General features: G+C 37.1%; 1 protein-coding gene across 10 annotated transcripts in view; it reads right to left on the reverse strand.

Moving 5' to 3' along the window:
* Positions 1–23,094, reverse strand: part of CDC42BPA (CDC42 binding protein kinase alpha) — a 177,990-nt gene that overhangs the window by 21,790 nt on the left and 133,106 nt on the right. For 6 of the 10 annotated variants that reach the window (XM_068185950.1, XM_068185947.1, XM_068185946.1 and 3 more), the window contains 14 exons: positions 20,693–20,798; positions 19,957–20,105; positions 18,742–18,833; positions 16,109–16,185; positions 14,926–14,973; positions 11,135–11,173; positions 7,948–8,067; positions 7,155–7,235; positions 5,005–5,110; positions 4,104–4,240; positions 3,319–3,458; positions 2,354–2,435; positions 1,008–1,224; positions 164–226 (listed from right to left, as the gene is read on the reverse strand). In XM_068185950.1, the coding sequence (XP_068042051.1) occupies positions 164–226; positions 1,008–1,224; positions 2,354–2,435; positions 3,319–3,458; positions 4,104–4,240; positions 5,005–5,110; positions 7,155–7,235; positions 7,948–8,067; positions 11,135–11,173; positions 14,926–14,973; positions 16,109–16,185; positions 18,742–18,833; positions 19,957–20,105; positions 20,693–20,798 (1,457 nt within the window). The remainder of the gene's footprint in view (positions 1–163; positions 227–1,007; positions 1,225–2,353; positions 2,436–3,318; positions 3,459–4,103; positions 4,241–5,004; positions 5,111–7,154; positions 7,236–7,947; positions 8,068–11,134; positions 11,174–14,925; positions 14,974–16,108; positions 16,186–18,741; positions 18,834–19,956; positions 20,106–20,692; positions 20,799–23,094) is intronic. The other 4 variants (XM_068185942.1, XM_068185941.1, XM_068185944.1 and 1 more) reach the window with 4 other exon arrangements.

A 23,094-nucleotide genomic window follows, 5' to 3' on the forward strand; every position in this document is an offset into this window, starting at 1 on the left:
GGATACCCCAACCAGAAAGCACACAGAACACCTTCTGGTCTCTTATGGAGCTGTCCAGCTGATAATGTAGTTAATAATGGAAAAATCATGAAACCAGAAGATACTGAATAAGAAAAAGATTACTTGATACTAGGGAAATTATTACCAGTTCCTAGTTTCTTACCATCTTTGGTGACATGCACAACAAACAACCCTTCTTCATTCCCCAGAGCTATTCTTTCATGGTCTACGACATTAAGGAAAAAAAAATTATTTTTCTTTGGAAGTACTTTATGAATCATGTCAACAATAGCAGTAATTCGCATTAACAGAGACAGTTTTTATTATATATTGAAATAATTGTATATAAAGGCAAACTTAATATAGTCATGCATTTTAAAAGATTGGCAACCTCCCAATCTTTCAAACTTCTGAAAAAAGAAGTCTTTTCCCATATCTCCTGTTAGTTAAAGTAACAGCTAAAAACATAAATTTTAACAAACTGTTCAGACAACTTAGGTCTAGTACCAACTTTGAAGTAACTATATTATTATATTGAAATAATTTACATAATCAGAGTTTAACATATTTTATGCAGTAGTATTTGAAATTACTAAATTCAGCCTCTGATCTTACATTTTCTCTCTAGTCCTACCAGCAGATTTTAAAGTGAGTGATTTACACCTACTCTATAGTGCTAATTTTGCCCAGTTAGGGAATTATGTCCAATTCTCAGTCAAAATTATTAATAATTATGAATACTGCTGAATAATTATGAATATAGGTGAATTATTTGTGATTATGAATATGGGTGAATAGAGGGAATACTCTTAAAAGATCTGAAAAAAGTGCTGGGTACTAACTTGCACTTCTCTCTTAGGCCCATACCCATTTCCATATGGGATAAAACCACTACCTATTACTCTCTATTCAGTAGAAAACCATCTAAAACTTTTTTTTTCCCCTAAAAAAATAATGTTTTTAGCATACCCATTTTTCTTAGAGCTTTCATCTTAGTAACTGCATACCTATGATTGCTGCTGACTGTGTTGTTTTGATGAGGGGCAAGGTGCTGTCATAAGCTTCTTTGGGAACATAGACCGAGCGGTCTTTGAGTTTGTTCTTCTTCAAGATCCTATGCAACTCGTTCAGCACACCCACCCACTTGCTTTTTTCATTCTCACCGTCTGCTAGAATCAGGATTGAACACTTGTTACTGGATGCAGAGAGCTGGGAGGCTGTAACCTGCAAAAAAATCCAAACATAGTTTTAAGGCATAAGTGATAAATAATTTCCTCGTGATCGTTTTTACAAGGGAATCAGATGCCTGTAAGTGCCCTTTTAATTAGCTGTCTGAATTAAGGAAGTAAAAATTTCCTTCAGTTAATAAAAAACACTCTTATCTTAATCAAGAATCCACAGCAGAAAAACAGGTGTGAATATTTTAAAGAACAGAGAAAATGCTGGCTTTATTTTATAATTCAGGAATGTCTGCTCTAAACAAGGTAGTCAATTGTTTCTCACAGCAATTTTATAACAAAAAGCATTTTTATAAAGCTTTCTGTATTTTAAGAGCTATAGATTTCATTAATAATTCAATGCCATAGGAATTTTTTAATTGAAAGAATGTTCTGTGATCCTTTTCATGCATTTGATACAGCTATTATAGATAAAATGGAAAGCCCCTTTGTAGGTTTTATCTCCTTTCATCCCACTGAGTGATGAATAGTCTAAAAACTGGGAAAACAAGGACTGAAATACAAAGGCACCATAAAGAAATAACAGAGGAATTGATAAGACATCAAGGAGATTTCACTGAGGTCAAAGCTTTAACAGAAAATCTAACAAAAATAAGAATATTAGAATAAGCCAATGATGGCAAAATCCTGATACCAGATAATATACATAAATTTTGATGAGCATTTTGCACTAAATTTCTATACTATCTGATGAATGTCAGTTTTCAGATATCCAATGCATACATTGAAAAAAAGTACAAAAAATAAACACTTCATCAATAACCCAGTCAGTTAAATTCAGAAGCAGAGGGAAACTTGAAGAAATGAAAATGTACAAGGTCATGATGAACAGAAGAATTTCAAATGACTAAGAGGAAGTAGAGGAAAATACATCTTATTGTGAAGATTAAAAAATACAACCCACATAGAAATGAATGCCTGTCTAGATGTTCCTGTGCTATTTTTACCACAGAAATGATATATGTACAGATCCCTATGCACTGCTGCTGCTGCTGCCATGGCTTCCCAGGGGCAGAGCTTGCCAAAGAAATAAAATACTGGCAAGCTGTCACACCACAGATCACCCTGTGAAACCCTGCACGTCTGGGTTAGTAGGGTCAGGATGTAATACTCACCCTAAAGATACAGGGGATATCTTTCCGATTTGCATGGATAACATCTGAGGCCAAGACAGAACTCACTGAGAATTCTTCATCCCTTATGGAGACCATAAACATAATTGGAAAAGAGTTAATGAGCAAAATCTGTATGTTTGGATTTTACTTTTCCAATAGCCTTGCTTAGTGAAGGACATAACAAGTCAGCACTGAAATCTGATTTTCAAAATTATCCTTCCATCTGTATCTGAAGATAAAACTCACAAATGCAATGTTGCATAATTATTTCCTGGTAAATGCTGATGGAGATAAATCTATTCAGATATTCTGTAGCTGTTTTTAATCTGTATAAATTAAAATCTTTAAAGAAAAAATTCCAACTTAAAAAGTAAGTGGAACAAAGAACACCTTTCCAACTCTCATAAAAATCCAAACTCACCTAGAAGCTATAACCTACAACAGTTTGGGGCTTCCTGGATGAACTAACTTAGATCAGAGACAAGCTTTACTTAGTTGCTATATTAAATATTCTCAGCCTTCAGTGAGGCTGGTAGTATTTCAGTAATACTGAAGACAAAGTGGGAACAAACTATTCAGCCCTTCTGAAGCAAAAATTGGAATACATTTACCCTATAACAAAGTTTTATATCTTTCAAAACTCTATTCAATCCCAAAATGGTGTTATTTTTAATTCTTTATTCATTCCAGATCTTCTGCATAGCTGAACAGATGGTCAATGCTCATGATGTAGTAATGGAAGTTTAAACATCCATATAGGAACAAACAAGTGTAGTTCAGGCTAACTCCAAATAACTGCTAACTGCTGTTTTATTTTTTTTATCCCAGAAAATTAGTGCCTTTCAACATGGATTACAGGGTTTCATAAAAGCTCTGGAGCTTGCTTACTGATTTGACAAAAAGGAAAAGCAGAACAAAACCTCCCAATGCCTCTGCAAAGCTCCCACCAGCAGCAAACAGCTTACCTCATGTCTATGACCTGACTCACTACCACGCTGGGCTGAGATGCTTTTCCTTCTGCTACATCATACAGGAAGAGTTTAAAATCACAGATCACTGCCAGCGCTCTCTGCCAACCTTTCTTTACTCCAGCTGGCTTTGGGACCTTTAGAAAAATAAATTCTGATCAACTCTCTGTAAGTTTAGATACAATCAAAAAATCAAGCAGCACAAAAATAAGTTTGCTCATCTGGGATGGTAAGTTTTAATTCAGTGATGATGTTAAGCAACATAAGCAAGAGCCCAGGAGCAGTAAGACCAACAATCACAGACAGACAATATGCTACTTATTAAATTAATAGCATCACAGATTCTTTTTTCTCATATCACAAATTCATTCAGAGCTGTATTAACGAATATGGAGAAAAAAAAACTTGTCTCTAGTTTGCCACAGAATTATGGCTAAAAGTATGTTGAGTAAATCTTTTAATATTTCTGTGCAAATATCCACACCAGTGATCATAGACAATACTAGCAGAAAGACTCAAAAAACTCACAGGGCCTGGAAGATGATCTGATCTCCAGAGATGGAACTACTCAAGACCAACCCAAAGCACACTGACCAACATAGATGGAGAGAGGACTACTGCTGACAATGCTAAGAGTTGCTGTGTGAAAATTTAGATCTTAGTTTCCAAACTGCTACCCTAAGATGCAATTGAACCTATCCCTCCAGTATTAAAAGTAATACCAGCTCTGGAAAACAATGAATTTAATGTAAGTGCCCCAAATGCAGCTACCTCCTACTTACTCGGACATGTCCTTCATAAGCCGTTCCTATGCCTTTCTGTGGATCTATTCCCAAAGGTCCCTTAGTCTGCTCAGGAGGGATTGGACATACTGCAGGGGCCTTGTCTGCACAGGTCACGTGGCAAGAGAATCCACACACTTGTGAGGAGGAGAAGAAACAAAAAGATTTGATGGTTATTTCTTGTGCAATGAAAAAGTTGTGATAATGATTATGAGATTTACAAAGAAATCCCCTCTCCTTTTTTGACCAGCATCTGAATAATCTCACTGAACTTTGCTACAGAAAGAAATATAAGTCTGCACACAGCAGAAGTTCATGTTTTTATCTGCTCTAAACCCCACATTTCTCTTTTTCAGATAGTTTATGGATATACATGCTTTCATCCAGATAAGAAAGAGCCTAAGATAATCTCTATGATGTCCTCTAGGCCCAAGTCTACTAGTAAACAAAAAACTGGAACATCCTTTAAACAATAAACATCATTCTGCATGCATACAAACAAGAATAATTGCCATTCAGTACCAATTCTGCTTCTTTCTGGAGTAAGTCAGAATAGATGTCTTAAATTGTGCCATGCAGCATAAAGCAAAGCTGGTGTCGGTATACCTGACCAGTCAGGAGGCCACCTGTGGGGACACCTGTGGCCCCTTATTGCTATTTTGAGTACACTGAACTAAGCTCTTCTACCAGCAACTGGAATAAGAGTGTCCCCAGATAACTGGGCAATCTCTTATGTATGTTCAAAGTGCTTGGCTTCTACTGTTAAAGACTGAAGTATGAGAATATACTGTTATTCAAAATATAAACAGAAGACTCCTGCATCACCACACTACATCTCCTGTGCCATTTGCATCTGTAAGAACTTCAGTTCACACTTGTTTGTGGTCTCCCAAGTGCTTACCTTCACAAGTACAGCCCTGTCGTATCAGACCAACCATCAGGGATGTGCACTGATTGCATTTTGTTGGTGTGTTAAAGGATTTCACTACAAACTGGTGAGCTTTAGGCTGCGAAATGAGCAGAGGAGGATGTTACCACCTGTAACACTTCTCAAGTACAGTTATTTCTTTCACAGACCAGAGTGCATAGGTGCATTTCATAAGGCAGCTTGTTTGTGCTTGCTGAAATGAGATCTAGGCCAAAAAAATTCCTTGTAACTGTGCCCACTGTTGGTAATTTAAAGCATCCTCTGTAAACAAAGCCATGGAAACTAGACCCTGTCGCAGAACATTTAGTTTGCTTCCACTGCAGATAGAAAAGCTGCCCAAGTGATTCTGTTACACTTTAGAAGTTGAATATGTATAATCATGTGCTCAGTGGGCACCTGATTGTCACCAAGTTAACCCATAACAGCACTTTCTAAGCTGCAAATTCAGTGCTCCTCTGTCAGGAGTACTGCCTTAGTTAAAAGAAAAATAGCAGACTTCTTCAAAATTTTAAATTTTATGCCAGAAAGCCCTGACAGAGTCCCCTTTTATGGTGTTTAGCAGGGGCAATTCAAAACACCCAATCTAAAGGCAAGAGCTGAAGTTGATAAATGAAGTTGATTTTGAAAAGGTTTCTCTTTTTTTATTATTCCTTGGGAACACAGAGTAAGTGGTTTCATTCTCTCCCTCTCCTCAAGGATGGCCGTGCTGATGCTGCTATATAAAGGCTAAATGCCTATGTAATGTGGCAGGATGACTCACAGATGGCCTTATATAAAATCCAGGAAGCTGCTTTGCTTTCCCATTAAAAACTCCCGTGAATAACTACTGAGGAGAAAGGCCAGAGCACAGGGTCAATGCCAAGACTGTCCAAAAAAACCCCATCATGTACGTGCTCCCAAACAAGACAACTTTGCAGACTACTTTGGAGAGTAGGCATGTTAAAATTTTACTCACTTCCCTGTTTTTCAGAACATAAGATATCACAGCTAAGGGCTTAAACTTATCCATATTTAATGACAGCTCTGCTGTTACAATGGCAGCATTCTGTCTACAGAATGTTCTGTTTTGAGACTTGCAGGGAAACAACACCCAGCTTTAAACACTGATGCAATCAAGAAAGAAGAAGGTTCTTTAGGGGACATAATAAATTATAAAGCAAGTCATTGCTTACTGAGCAAAATGTTTGCAAAAATTAAATTATGTAGACAGTAAAGTCCATTTCACATGATTCCAAGTGCACTTCAAGTATTTTCTAAATTGATCTACTAAGATGCTGCCAACAGTACACTGTCTGCTCAAAATTTCTAGCTCTCCTTTATACAAATGAATCTTCTGCTACTTTGCAATTTATCAAAGTAGAGAAACAGATCTATTAAAAAGGCATATTTACTTCACTATTAGTTGCAGGAAAAACTGTCATTTTTAAATATACAGAAAATTCCCAAACCATTGAGTCGTTTTCCAAACTTTCACAAGATTTTTTTTCTTTAAAGCTTGTATTTATTCTTCATTTGCTTGAATAGGCATAATCCACTGGGAATTAGCATACACTGGCTCATTCAGCAACAGCAAAATGATTTCAACAACTGGTGGAAAATCAGTATTTATGCAGGTAAAAGCCAAAAGACAGGAAAATTGGAAATCTCTTTCTGTAGTGCTCACTCTGCACTGCTTTAAAACAGGCAAATCTGTGGTTTCATTTTTAGGGATACTCTTTGCCTTTTCTCAAGAATAAGCATCTAGTTAGCAGACAGACATGCTAATCTGAGATTTTCTTGTATGCCAAGAGTGGAAAGGCATGTTGGTCAGACATGTCAGCAAACACTCTCTTCCTAGGATGGCACTTTCCTTTCTTCACATTCTTGCTCATTTACTCTTTCTGATGCCCAAACTACTGTTTTTCCTACAATCAAACGCCTGTGGAATTCCTAGTGCAGCTTGTCACACCCCATAATGTAAGAACCAAGGCTTTTAAATTTTAGAGAGCAACCAGCTTGCACATAAACACCCCTTCTAGGCAGCTCTGGAAAGATCAGTGTGATAACCAGTTCTCCTGAAGCTGTAGCCCAGGAGTGACACGTTACCCTTGCTACACAGGAAGTGTAAATGCTTGACAGGGTACCTTTGGTGCAGAGAGTCCCGAGCCAATATACGCTGTCCTCATGGTTGGTGTGTGCATTGAGCGGGGAGGATGATCTGCAACCTGAACAGAGCCCCCAAAGGATCAATCAGACATCAAGAACACACTACCAAAGAAAGCCTGGATAAAGGAAGAAGAGTATTTTGTCCCACCCACCCCATCCCCAAGCATCCAAGCCATGAAACCAAATTGATTAATGCAGGACGCAGAAAAACAAATCTTATTTCTCAGTGAGATTCATCTCCTAAATGTCAAAACCAACTTCAAATTATTTGAAACATTTGATTGGATATTTCCTAATATAAAATAACCACAAAATTATTTTTTTAACAGGGAAAGGGGATAAATTATTACATAAATGTATTATTATAGTTGCAGAGTCTGGCTAACATTTTGTAATAACAACACTTCCAGCAGGGCTTTAAAGTGCATTTTTACAAACTATATTATCACAAAATCTTTGTGCCAATATTTCTTAAATATTCATAACTGAGGATATGTTATGAAGAGGGACCATAACTAATAATTGATTCATAGTTCCCATCCCTATTCAATCAACCATATGTGGAAGGAAATACAACATTCCCCAAAACACAGTTCACCACTAGTGCAGAAGGCTGTTACAAAGTCCTAAACAGTCTTGCTGCAGAACAGGTTTTACCCTAAACAAAAGACTTGCAGTAGTCATTTTTATACAAGTGAAACTGTTACTCCTTAAAAAAAAAAAAAAAAAAAAGACAAAAAAAGGACAAATAATCTTTCAACACTGAAGTACCTCAATTGGTTCAATCTCACTAGCTGTAGAAGGAGACCTTGATCTTGAATGGAGGTGTGACTTGCTATCTTCATCCCGTGATGGAGTATTAGACAAAGTAAAATTCTCAACTGAATCAATCTAGGAGAACAATTCAAGAGAGGAAAAAAAAAAACCAACCAAAGAAATAAATCGAAGACATCATTAAAAAAAAATTCTCAACTCTTACCAAAATAAGATATGGGAGCAGTATAATTCCTAAGAGAGAACTGAGAGGATAAAACTTCAGTTTTAAGCAACTTCCTAATTAAAAGCAACAAAATGGAATGAAAATTGTTGCATGTAAACACACCGAGGCTTCTGCTGAGAGGTGAGCACATGCATAAGAGCTGCTATTTCAGGGCCTGATAACCACTTGAAGACACCTGGAATTCAGCATTTTTCAAAGGTGAATATTTTCTAAATGCTACTGGGTTTTGTCCACTGATAGCAGGGATTTGTTGGAAGTGAATTTTCCACCTAGCCCATGTAAATTCCTGCAAACGTATTCAGGAGAAAACAAGGAGAAAAGGCAGAGCAGTGTACATCCTGATAATTATATTCACAGAGAATTGAGGGGGTTTTGCACCCCATGTGAACTACAGAAACATCCTTACCAGAACACAGATTCTTCTGGGGAACGTTTTCCTAGTCCTTGATTTATAGAATGAAACTAAGCCCAACACAGAGCTACACTGAACAAGGCACGTAAGTACAAAGAGGCATCCTGAGTAACAAGTCATCTTTTGTTAGTAAAGATGAAAAAATCAGAGAAGGCAGGATTCTTCCTCAAAAACAAGACATCTCTGCAAAGTTTCCTATGTAAAATTATATTAGAAAAAAAAAGTGAAAATGCTTTTTCCACTAATAATAGAAGCACAAGCTGCAGGCCTCCAGAAGGCTCCATGGCATGCCTTGATTTTCTGCAGCAATGCTATCATCAGTTCTCCATTGCCAAAGATTTGCCTAGCTTGCAGACAAACTAAAATATGCAGCCATGTTTGCAGAAAGCATTTGAACATTCCAGTGCTTCTCATCTCATTTGCCACTGACAATACCAAGAATTCCACAAGCTTTACTGCTTTTTGGGAATCAATTATATTGCCAAGCCAATTTTATACATGCACATACAGTCCTGTTCTTCAGGAGCTCAGTCACGGTAGCGAACAGGTGCAGTTGCTAGTTTTAGTTTTTCTTTTTTTTTTTTTTTTAATAGTGAGTTAAGTTTGATGGCTTCTAGTTTTACCATACTCTTCCAAAAAATTATCTGGTGGGGAATGCTGATCAGTTTAATGAACTTAGGCATATTAACATGCCTGCAAGTATTTCTGAAATGAAAATGGGAAATTCTCACACTGGGATACACCTGTTAACTACACATAGATCACGTGTTTCAAGCATTGAGGCAAAAAGTAGCAGTAAAACAAACATTTTGTGCTCAGAGTTATCAGAAGCAAATAATAATTGAAAGCTTTACCCAGTATTAGAAACACTGATGCCTTAAGTAGTAAATCCTCAAATCCAACATGTTTCAATTATTTTGAACTTCTTTTTAATCCAGTCTAAACATGTGAAAACTTGGAGTCCACACAAAGACTGTTTAACCTTCAACAATTCTACCTCCTCCTTAAAAATGTTACTAAAAAATAAGCCCAATGAGTAACTACAGGCAAATTTTTTCATAGCAAGAAACAGACACTCCTTTTTTCCTACAAGTTAAACTCAGAGATCTAATCTATCATTTCATAAATGTTTCCAGACACTCCAAGGGCTTTCCCTTTCAAAGCAGCATCTGCATACCAAAGAATTTTCATGGTGTCTATGAAAAAATGTAGTACAAGCCTGATATCAGTGATGGAACCTTTCTGGAATGTGCTACAAAGCCTTTGTGGTTGAAGACAACTGCTGAAACAGTAACAAATGTATTTTCACTTTACTTACAAACACAAAATCCCACAAAACACACAGAACCTGATCCACCATTGCAGAAGGGAATTTAATCACCACCTTCAGTGCAGAAACAAGGGCCTTAAGCTGCATTACTGCAGTGATCTTGGGGTCCTGGCTTTAATGAGAAGAACCAAGTACAAAAGCAACCTAACTCAACTATGGTCAAAAGTTTATGAAGACCATGTTAGCACCTTTCAGACTGGTTTTAAACTAATCCACTGGATTACCCAAAGCAGATTTCACTATTTCCTACCAAAATGCAAGAGCTTTGCTGTCTTCCACAGGACTGTGCAGGTCTGAGCCAAAGCTAGCCAGTGTATAAACACATCTGGAGCAGAGAGAACTTCTGAACTGGAGGCACCACCAACAAAAACAACCAGTTACTGTAAGCTGGCCTGAGAGACTCAGCAGTGTGCTTTGCACTGCATGGGTAAGGACATCAAAAGAGCTCTCAGGCTTTACTGCTTCTTTATTGAACATTCAACAGAAATGCTGTGTATGCTTACTTATCCCTTCCATCATATCTCTATAAAAGAAACAGAAGTGGCAGTATGAGATTAAAATGGACACAGCATAACTGGTAGGAATTCATCCTCACTGAGTCTGCTTTGATAACACCTGTAAACAAGTGCTTAAAAACCCACCTTGATTTTTGAAACACCATAGACCTTTCCAGCTTAACCAGCTACAACACAACCATCTGTTTTCTTTGTATTAATTTTTCCTATCCTCCTTGATGCTCCAATTACTCAATTCCCCACTTCATGTTTATTTATCTTGGTACTGTGATATTTTCTATCATTTGCTGTGAAGCTCCCCCCAAATGCCAAACTTTGACTTTCTATGGGCAATTCCCATGACTTAACACATGCCCTCTGCTAAGGGCAAGGAAACAAACAGGCCCTCATTTGATGTTTGCTCATCTTCCCAACCTGCATCTGCCTGGTCAGCGTCCACATAGAACTTTCACATTAAAATCAGAAAGCACCCAAAGCATCTTCTCCAGTTACTGTGAAATTCTGCTCAAAGGATTGCCAAATGAAATAGCCCAAAAAGCTTTGAGCCCACGGCTGTAAAACAACAAAAAGCACAGCAGCAGCAGCAAACAGCAGCAGCACAAGACATGCAGTGAGGTAAATACACAATCCATACATTAAACATAGGCATGGACACAACAGGCAAAAAATAAAGGGCCAAAAAGAGTAAGACAGCCTCTTACACGTCTGCCTTTGTTAGCTGGAATACAGGAAGGAGAGCGCTTTAACAAAGAAAGGAGGAGAATATGTTATAAAACCAAACAGTGACACATTCATCACCTCAGAACTGCTCACTCTATCTCCAGAGGTAGTATTTAGACACACACAAGCTTGTTCACTGTTACAATTATTTTAAAAACAAGCTATTCTGGGCCAACAAGAAGGAAGAAACATTATTTAAAAAAAGAGGGAACAGCTATTCCAAGTCAACAGTCTTACACTGGAGTATAGCAGTGGAACTGCAGATTACACTGCACCATTAATTTGCAGTTGGCATCTCTGTGCTAGAACAAGATGAATAAAGTCATCTATTGGAGGCACAATATGTCCAATTTAAAGTATCATTATGAACCAGATTTACTCAACTTAATTATGAACGTGCAGGTAGAGTCAAGGCTCTCACCACACACCACTATGACTTATTCAGTTCAATAATAAGAACTCAGAACATAATTTATTATTCTGTGGCTAGCTGCAGAGATCAGATTTGTTTAGTCTAGCCAAAGCCCATGGGGACTGCATGTGAGGACAGACTGCAGAAGGACTTAAGAAATCTATTTCTAGTTTCTAATGTGTTAGCAACAGGGCAAAAATTAGTATTTTTGAGCATGGGGAAAAAGTAATTTTGTCAAGGGAAAATGGGATTCCATTTTATTGCTATGAAATAATCACAAATTCATCCTTAAATAAAACGAGCTGACTTCTTTTCACAGCTACTGAGATATGTAAAGATCCACCCGGCAAAGAAACAAAACCCAACACTTCCACTGTCAGACACTTCTGGTGAACACAGGAGACTTAACACCTAGACAGTGTTACTGAGACAGCCTGCAACACACAGGAGAAACAGCAGCAGGGTTTAGTTTCTTACAGTCACTGGGGGTGACCTCCCTCCCCACCAAGACTGGAATTCAGGGACTGCAAACACACTCCTACTGCCCTGTGTGCAGAGGACATACCAGGATTGTTTCTGAACGTGTGGGCTGTCACAGCTATGAGGATTTAGGCACCAGTTCTACCAACCTGACCCAGCATCTTTTCAAGGCAGGAACCAACAGCGAGTGCTGCTCATCTGAGTAGTGAGCTACCACTTTCTCCTCAGCATCTGCAGGCTACACAGGCAGCAGGACATCTACTTTCTCACCAGCAGAAAATGCAAAACTACTGTTTTCCTCATTGGAAAAATTAGAATTAACTCCAGTCATTCAGAGAATGCTATAAATAGTTATGTTATTTGGATGGCACACACAAAAGACATACCCACCCTAGGAAACCCAGTGCAGTGTGCACATCTGTGTGCTGAACAGACTTCAGAGATCCTGCAAGGAGTGCCTTGCCACTGCATCTGCACATTATTTTACACACACTCTGTCCTTCCTTAATGAGGCACAGAGTCTGAAGAAACAATCCAGGCCAACAAAAATATTTACTTGGGGTTCTTGGTTACAAGAGAGGCTTTCCTGAACCCCATGCAATATTGCAGCACTGCATGAGCCTGACCTGAGGGCTTCTAATCCTTCCTTGGTCTTAACACAAAGACCCCAATGAATCCTCACACTTCTCAGGTTTGACTGAGAAGTTAATTCTTCTGGAGATGCTGCAAGAAACGCTGCTCTTCAAGGTAACCACTGCCAATAAGTCATTGGGAAGGGAATGGAGGTCACATCCAGTGGGCAGGGAGTTTTAATAGACTTATTTTAATTTATGTCCATCTAATGTATTGATACTAAACCAACTCAATGAGCTAAATCATAAATAACCATTCATTTAGATAATTCAGACTATAAATTATGCTATGAATGAATCAAGTGATTCTCCAATAAATCAAAGATGCAGAACTGACTTTCACAGCACAACTGAATGACATTACTTTTCACCTACTAACAGATAACAGCTTTATCTCTCTTTCTAACAAAGACAGAATGTCTTGTATTTCTGTGCAAGGTACTCTAAACATCTTTGAACAGCCAGCTCTTCTTTTTCTGCAGTTTTGTCAGAGGCAGAGACAGAATTCTGCCTTGGTGTTAGAGACATGAGCCCCTGGCCAGTCCAGCCCAGAGATGATCTTTGTCCAGTGCAACTGAGAAAAAACCACTCCTGTTAGACTCAAATTGAAGATGGAACAGAGGAAGTTTGACTCCATGCGCAGGAAGCTAACTACAGGCAAACAATATAGATATTAATACCTGAACCTTTACCCAAGACTAAAAGGTCTGCAAAGATCTGATCTAGGTGGACCAATCAAGAAGAATTGCTATGAAAGGATGTATGCCAGCAGTTGAAAATTAATTGCTTGCATAAAGAAAAAAAAAAAAGTGAAAATGCTTGTGGAAAAAATGCTGCCTTCTCAAAAAACAACAACAACAACAAAAAAAAAAAAAAAAAAAAAAAAAAAAAAAAAAAAAAAAACAAAAAAAACACCCCAAAATATAAGCAACAATATATATGGAATAAAGTACTGAAGTCCTTCAGAATTAACTAGAGAACAACCAGGAAAATATCCATGTCCTAAGCTTCTGCTTGAGAAATAGAACATTATCAGCAACTGCCACATATGTCCTTTATTTCTCTTTCAATAGGTTTCAGGGGAGTTTTAGATATTTTAAAAGATAAAATTCTGTTCAAGAACCTGTTGATACAAATGAAGTGTTCCTAATACTCAGGTAACACAGAACATGTTTTCTTTAATCCAGATAAAGAATATAACTATTATTTGTTTTTTGTGGATTTCTAATATGACCCCACAGATGAACATTCACATTTTTCTGGGGTATAAACCTGATTTACAGAAGAAAAGCATTTTTTCAGAGTATGTAAAAGGAAATGAAAGCAGCAGAAAGGGCTCATATACCTCATCCTCTTTGCTACACCCTTCACAGGAGACATTTCTCAAGCAATATTAATTTTATCTAATTTCAATGCCAATATGATTACACTGTGTTAAACACATATCTATAAATATGTGTGAATGTATGAATGTATAATATGTATAAACACATCTACCAGCACAGACACACACAATTATTCCTACAGAGCTGTAATGGATGGGGCTCTATACACCTGGATCTCAAAAATTTTATTAATAATTATTTTATGGGCCTACTACTTCAGTTTGGAAGAAATATAATGCAGTCAATTTTCAGCTTTTAACTCAATTCCCTAAGTATGCAATTAACGAGTGGGAATATTTAAACAGTTTAAATATTTAAATATTTAAAAGTCCTGACAGAAAACCTGCATTTCAAATGGCAATAAAAAGTAGTAAGTTCACTTCAGTCATAATGAAAAAGGCTTCTTACAATGCAGGCTAAAAGACAAAAAATATTTTATTTGAGCACACAGAAATTAACTGTATGGAAGGGAAACTTTTTAAGAGAAGTGATTAGAAAACTTATGGAAACAACTCATGATAAAGGAATAATATGAAGCAAAAGAATTAAATACATAAATGTGCTGATGATTTTGGAACTGTTTTTCACAGGCCATATTAATAGACAAGGCCTAAAAGCAGCTTTTCCCCAGCAGAAAAACTGTTTGCAATTAAGAATTCTTCACCTGCACCTACAGAAAAGCATTTATTTCAAAACAAAACACCTATCTATTTAAATAGGTGTAAGAATGTTATTACAGAAATACTTTTGTTCTCCACTGCACTTGCAGTTTTTTTTAAGTTGACTGCATTAATGTTTGAACATTCCAAATCAATCAACTGATCTGTTATTGAGGGAATTACTGGGTTGAAAGTCAGACTTACGTCATCCATAAAATCAATCAATGAGGATGAAGAGGAGGAAAAGGAATCCTATTTTAATGAACACAGCAGTAAAAAAAAGAGAGAGAGAGAAAGAAAAGGATGAAGAAAACTGTTCAATATAAATAAAAGTGCAAAAATAAAGAACTGTAAATAACCGGTGGCTGCAATAGTTACCTCAGTAAGTTTTCAGTAATTGCCTTTCATAGACAATTAATTAATGTTCTATCTGTAAAGAAACCAGTGTTTTTTCAGCATTTACTCAATAAAGTCTTATTGCTATACTCTCAACAGGATTCTTTTACTGAAATTAATTTATAAGGTATATTATTATAAAGAAAATTAAAAAACTATGTTAATTGTGAGGACTTCAAGAGAAAACAATGAATTAGTGAATACATAATGAAAAGAAAGAACATTTTTGGACATCAGTAACCGCAGGGATTATGCTCTTTCATAGCTAAATGTGATGATGCTGAATTTGCATCAGGAAAAAATAGGCAAACTTTAGATTAATGCCTAACTGTAAAGGTGGTGTCATGTATCCTCTGAATTCAGTTTGACCAATATTTCACCTCAGCTGTTCTTTTAAAAGAAAGATGATGCTTTGCTTACTGTTGATTAGAAAAGATGACAATAGATCTATAGTATTGTTTCAACTTTTTCCTGCCAGGCTTTTTACCTATTCTGGTCTTTTGTGTAGAAGTGACAAAGGTATTACACAGATTCATTTTTAAAATAAAAGGATCTGTAGAGAGGAAATGAATAGCAATTATCTGGATTTTACAGATCTGTTGTAAAATGAACAGATGATGAAAACAACCTAATAAACAGCAATAATGACTTCATGGGATACAATTGAGGATGATTTAGTATTTTCTTGCTTTTATCAAACCACTGCCTTCATTACTTAGCATTTTTCTGAATACAAAGAAAAACCATTTGAACAACTATGCTTTTCATGTTCACTGAAAAATCAGGCAAATTTCTCAATTCAAGGTTTGAGACAGAACTCACTGTGGTGAAAGCATTCAAGAAAAGACAGCCAGCACTGTAAATGATAAATAATTCTTATACACAAATGTTATTGGTGCAATACAATTAAAATACAGGAGCAAACCCCCAGCAAATCTGCACACAACAGCAGTTCCACTGACTAACAGAGTTAGAATAGCTGTGCACTTACTTCAAATTGATCCAGAGCAGAGGTAGGCGCATTCAAAAATGCCAAGAAAGAATTCTGTGAGTCTTGGTGCTTTACACCTAGAAAACAGCAGCAGGTTTATAAGCTACAGAAAAATATGACCTTCTCATGGAGGACCTTTGCCTTGCTGAATCAGAATTTTGAGTGTTCACCTGAAACACTATGTGATTTGAAATAAGCTGCACATTTGGTTTATTTTCCAGAGTAAATGATTTTTTAATGGACAACCACGTGTTTAATCAACCTTTCCCAAGCCAGGATGTGTGTGGTGTGAGTTCCACGTGGAAACATGCTCTGTGTCTGTGTCTGTTATGCAGAGGGCACTGGTTTCTAAGGTGCCCGTGTCCATCTGCACCACACACTAATGCAGCAGGTGCCACTCCTGCCCTGGTGACACGTGGGATGTCCCAGCGTGGCAGGACAGCTGGAGCCAATAAAAACACGGCATTTCCAAACAAGATGGGTTCCTTGAGCCATGCTCTCTGCCTGCCTGCCACCTTTCCCTGCTGAGTGCCCAGAACTGCACAATCCTGGGTGCAGCTTCAGATGTTTCTGTCACACCACACATCAAAGCGATGCTCTGCCAGGGAGCAGAGCAGGAACACTGCATCCCCCAGAGCTGCAGGGACTGCCACACCTCAGCTCTTACTTTAACTTGCTCCAACTGGTATTTTTTATTTCTTCTTTTCTAATTTAAGTTGCTGTGTGGGTGTTTATACTTCACAGACGTGTATGAACTCGATTATTCTCAATTATATATGCACATACATATATGTATTTATTATGACCAGAGCCTGCAGGACTGTGTGCATCTCAAGACAATGATGCTATCAAAAGTTACCTAGTTCTTTTAAACAATGTCAGTGTCTTGCTCTAATTAGCCATATCACCCTATATGTTTTAAATATAACCCACAGTGAATGAAGTTACAAAGAACACTTCCCATTTTAAAATATAAATACACTGAAATCACAGTAAAATACTAAAACCAATTTTCAAACTACCTCCAACTTTATGGAATACTCTTAGCAATCTTTTCCCCACGTGTCTAATTTTCTGGAATATATTTATAAACAGGAAAGGATTAGGTGCTAATCCAAATAATCCCTTCCTAGAAATCAATTTCCACACAGTGCAAGTTACTCTACCACTGTACCTTGACTACATTTGAATCTTCTATACAGTTCATAATTCAAACAGCAATATATTTCTTCTTTTAAGAGAAAACCAAATCAAAGGTGGTAACGATTTAGATTAAGGTGTATTTCTATCGGACTATTTGAATAATTGCAATAGAATATTACTAATATTATTCTGTTAAGAAACATGACTAATGTTTCCTTGAACAGTAATTTTTTGGCTTGCTTGTTTTCAGCAAAGAGTAAATGTTTATTTCACCAGAACAATAAGGTTTTAAAAACTGGAAAAAATATAGGATAAAATACGAATTATGAATTCATAACATTATTTAACACAAAGGAAGATTTCAGAAGTCAAGAAACCATGCATAATATTTAAGGAAGTTCAAGAACATATAAATGAAACCTAAACACTGTTAAGTACTTTTGTCTCCAGGGAGATGCTATCAAGAGCTTCTCTCCAAGCACTTGGAGGAAGCATAATCCTGGTATCAGTGCTAAGCAACAAGATGAGGGAGTATTAATTTCCTAAGTCTTATTTGCTAATTGCATCATTTTTTAATGTTCTGTACAGGTTTGAATTATTTTTACCAGTCAATCAGCACTGGGAGGCCTATATATAGGAGGTAAATGTAAACTCTAATACTTTATTGACCAACCAGCCATTAAGTTGGAAAAGCTGAACAATACTTGACATCCCAATGCAGCAATTGTTGCCAGGGTATTTAAATTCTGGAATTCACAGAAATACAGAAAATTAGGTATTTCCATTTGGCCTGAAAAATACTTCTTCCCATGTGGCTCATAAGACACAAATATTAGAGCTACTACAGAAACTGCAAAGAATCAGCCAAATCATTATTCAACTCTCAATGATTTCTTTTTTCAATGCAGAATTACGAAAAAAGTCTCTTCTCCCAGCAACAATGCAAAATAGTGTTGGACAGATGCAACAGTAACCCCAGAACATCCTCTTAATACCACAGCAAAGCACTCATGACCACACTGTTCGCTATGTGGCTGCAAAGCCTATCAATGGAGCTATCCCAGAAACAAAGAAATGCTATCAATTCCTCTGCAGTTGTTTACTCTCTGTGTAGACAGGCCCAAAACACTCAGAGATGAACAGCACTATGATCAGTATTGATGTCTAAATACCTTCACCCATCATAAAGGAGAAAAGGTTAGAAATATATCTATATTCTAACAGTTTTCTGGCAGCAAATCACCATACACAGGCCAAATAAAAACAATGCAGTCTCAACTCAAATAATGCCTTACTGGTTCAAAGGTACCAACAAAACTGAGGCATATTACAAGTATCAGAAGTGCAAATGCAACTACTGTGGGTACATCTTGACACACAAGTGGTGTGCTCACATGTTGGTATCTTATTTTAGTTTCAAGGTGACACTTGATTGATAAGATGCACCCACCAATGGGACACACTATTTACTTGGATATCAGTTGCCATACCCTTTTCTGATCTAAGCTCTTCTGTCTCCTTTTTCAGCCTTTCGATGTCTGCCAAAAGCTCCATGTTCTTCTTCTCAGATTCTTGCAATTTACTTCAAAAGAACACAAAAAATGCATGTAAGTATTGAGAACCCAAGATACAAGTCACTCTTGCTCCTGATATCTTCAAATACCAGAATAAATCTACTGGGAGCTGTTTAATTTACAGAAAAAAAAGCCATTTATCTATTAAATAGGTTCTGATTTTTAAGTAATTGCGTGACCTTGTATCCTGTGAATGAGAAGAAAAGATGGTATGTATTTTTATGCTTGAAAAAGTCCTGGTTCTCATTAAAATTTATGTGCTAATTAAGTACCTGCGATAGTAATAGATTCAGTTGGACTATTTTTTTCTCAGTTCCTTTACAGTTAGTTGTTCCAGTGCTTTCTGACTCACAGCTGAGAGCTAACTCTACTCTGCAATTTCAGCACATTTCTCATTCTTGCCTGTCAAAGCAAACACTGGTTCTCTTGTTCTTATAGGATTTCCAATGCTGCCTGTCGTCACGTTACCTGGCCTGAAAAACATTCAAGGTAGGTGAACCAGGTGTTCCCATTTTACAGGTAACACACTTGAATCTCAGCTCTGTCCTTCTGCTTTCCTAAAGCTGCAAAACACAGCAGTGCTCTGAGCTGAAGCTGGACACCTAGAAATGGAATGACTTCCTACCAACCCCTGTTTCAGGCATTACACAGCTCTGAATAAATTCTGTTGTGGGGGTGGTGAGGTAGAAGTGAGAAAGAAAGAGGTCTGAGAAAGGAATAAAAGAATTCATAATAGTCATTAACCATTGTTACTTCTTACTGTGCAAATCAGTATGCAATAATTAATTTTAGTCAGCTAACCCAGTGCAGCTGTCAGCAGAATGGAAAAGAATATATTCTAAGACACAAACCCAAACAATGGATTTGGACTTGTTATCACAACTAGGAGAGATCATATTATTAAAGAGAATGTGTTCCCTCTGAAAGTCTTCAAGATCTCAACTTTCCCCAGTAAGTACTCAGCTGTTCAAACAATGAAGAAAGATGTTGGGTTTTTTTCTCATCTGGGTGTAGGAAATTGGCATATCATTCATGATCAGATTTCCACAGACAAGGTAGATAAAATAATGATTTGATGACATTTCCTGGGAGATATCAAAGTAAATTTGCATGCGAACAATTCAGTCTTACCACTCTGTAGAGATACAGGAAGCTTTGACTTTGTTCAGCTCATCTTGAATGGCCTGTTTGGCCCGGATTTCAGCATCAAGAGCAGACTGGAGCTCCAGCCTTGCAGACATATCCAGCTTTGCAAAGCGCCGCATCTTCCAGGGCATGTCCTAGGAAAGAATCAACAAATTAGATTAGAAAGAGTAAGAGGAAAGGAAGTCGAACATGAGGAATGTAACTACCTTCAACAACTACATTTCCCAGTCTATTATGTCCTTAATCTAAGAGTTCATTAATTCCAAAATAATCTAAAATTAAGAGCAGTGTTAGCAGAAGTAGTTCTCTTGAACTCAAGTAACAAATTTTATGTTTTATGCTGATCTCAAAACCAGAGATTTTGTGAAATCTGGTTTTGATGTGTCTCAATTCAGATGACAGCTATGAAGGACATCCACACTTCACAAGTGAAAGACTTGAAGGTTTTCATGAACAAAAGCATGATTTCCTTCAACGAATTCATATCTGATTACAAAGTAGCTACTTCAACTATAACATAGATAAAATCACATTATAAAGATCTTGGTGTTTAATGAATTGATAAACAATAAATTTGATATGTGGTTATTCAGAAGCTCTAGGAAAGCTTAACTTTCAATTAGCACAGACTCTACAGATAGATTATTGCTGCAGCTGAAACTGTCAAATCAGTGTTTTTTTCAAACAAAAAACCTTCTGACATATGGAAGTAAAGTCTTACTGTAGCTCTTGCGCCCAAACTGGAGTTCCTCAGGGCTTCCAGCTCTTCTGTCATTTTAGAGGCCAAGGCTTGAAGATAACCTCGAGCATCTTTTTCATCGCTTACCCTAAACAATTACATAAGCAAAGATAAGGTGTTTTAACCAAAGAAAAAACAGAAGTCCCTTCAACAAACCAACAACCAGAAACAGATAAATACAGAATACAAAAAAAAGCCATAAAACATAAGGATAAAAACAACAACAAAAGCCTAAACAAAAAACCACACAGAACTAATTCTTTCCTGCATGTGGAGTTCCATTAAACAATATGCATCACTAAGACAAAGACTGAAAATTGAAGTACTACCTATCAGCTACCAGAAATTGAGACTGTGACAAAGAAATTCTTTCAACTTATTTTTAAGGAGTAAATTAAGACAAAATTCACAACCAACAACAAACAATTCAATTGTCCAGATAACATTAGAACTCATGGTTAACTTTACTGTACCAATTGACTATGAGAACTAGTAGTTTAACAGTGATGTTACTTCAAGAAGTGCTAATTAAACAGGGAGAGTCTACTTTTAATGTTATTAAACAGTATAAGCCAGAAGAGGCTGTCTCATCCACCGAGCTTGTTTTCTATCCAGACATGTTTTCTGAGTATAAAGACAACAAGGAGGAGACATGCCTATTTTTCAGATTCTTTGATCATCAGTTACAAAGAAAGAACAACAACTTTCTGTGATTAATCACAACAGAAGGTTCTTTCTTCATTTTGCCTCAGGTATTAACATAGAAAAGAAAGTTGCTAAAAAATTAACTCACTGAAACTAAGTAACTTATGAAAAACATAAAACAAACAAACAAACAGAAAAAAAAAACAACACCATTCCTCCCACCTCATTTCCTTACATGCCTGGCTCTAAACAAGTTCATTTTACCCACAGAAGAGCAATCCCAGTTCTGCAACACCAGGTTTTATGCAAGTCCCTGAGCTGCCTCAGAGACCAGCAGGGCAATACCACAGCTTGATCACAGTTCAGTCTTATCAACACCAAACACTGAAATGTTTAGGATCTGCTCAAAGTACTGAGACTCAAACAGCTTCAAATAAAATGTACGGAAGTGGGAACATGTTTTTTTCTATTTCACGAGAATTACCTTATCCTTGCTTCCTGATCTTTAAAAGTAACTCTAACCCTAAGTCTGTTGGACTGGAGATGAGAATTCTCCAGATGGTTGATTTTGTCTTGCAGTGACCTTCCAGCAGGAAGTGATTCCCCCTTTGTGCCTATGAGGCAATGTAAGTTTTTCTGGTTGGTACTACAGGGCTCATACACACACAGAACATGGAAATGGTGCTGCTTGCAACTTTACCATTAATTATAAAAGTTTCAACACAGATTTATAGATAGTTGCCAGGAGGCAAGGAAGACAGGGAGCACATACTCTGAAGTGTCATGGACAAGGGAGGAACTGAAGAGCTTTCCCACAGTGGCTTTAGGGCAAGACCACACCATGAAAGCCATGGGCTAAATATCTGCAGGTTGTGGTGACTTTTGGGTGTGCAGTTGAAGGTTTATTTAAGGAAGACAGACTACTGTAATACAGAGGAGCCAAAAGCAAAATTAGCAACCATTTCCCACAAATCTTTTCTCACACCCAACATGAAAACACAAGCATTTATTGGGCTTTCTCTTCTTTGTCTCCTTCTTATAATTTAGTTCAAGAGCTGGGGAGAAACCTAGGAAAACCCTACATGTCCTGACTATTACAGTCAGTGAGAGTTTTTATATTAATAAGTCACTGTTTTTCCCAAGGTACATCAGAACTCAGTGGAAGCAGCATACCAACTTCTTTTCCCATAACATTCTCAATGACACATTTTAACAACCAGATAAAGACAATCTGAGCCTACACAAACCACTTAGGCTATAACAGTGGGCAAAGGATGTGAGAAGTAGCTAAAGATGCTTTTTGGAGGTAGTGGGTGCATAATTAAATACACTGTAAAGAGAAAAAAGCTTAAGCAGGAATAAAAACAATGTGAGGCTCTCAAGGTAAGAGTAAGTTTTCCTGATGTATGAGGAGGGAAAGAGATTTAGGAATCAGCATTTAGTTTTCTCTGTTTTTAATGATACATAAAATCTCTGCAGAAGAGAAAGGGTTCAATTTCTATGTCCAATTTTATGATGTCACAGAGATTCTTCCTGATGCAAGGTGAGGAAACACTTCAGTTATTTGGGTTACGGTACACAGAACACTCAGGCTCCAAATGCTGAAAAGCTGCACATGCAAAAACCTCAAAAAGATGTTCCACAGACAAGCAGAAATCTAGAAAATGAAAATATAAAGAAAATTTTTACAAATGTCTGTACTGAGTTCCAGGGAACTCCTCAAGCTCTGGAAGAGAGCA

Source organism: Anomalospiza imberbis, chromosome 3 (assembly GCF_031753505.1).
Source record: "Anomalospiza imberbis isolate Cuckoo-Finch-1a 21T00152 chromosome 3, ASM3175350v1, whole genome shotgun sequence".
Classification (NCBI taxonomy): Eukaryota; Metazoa; Chordata; class Aves; order Passeriformes; family Viduidae; genus Anomalospiza; species Anomalospiza imberbis.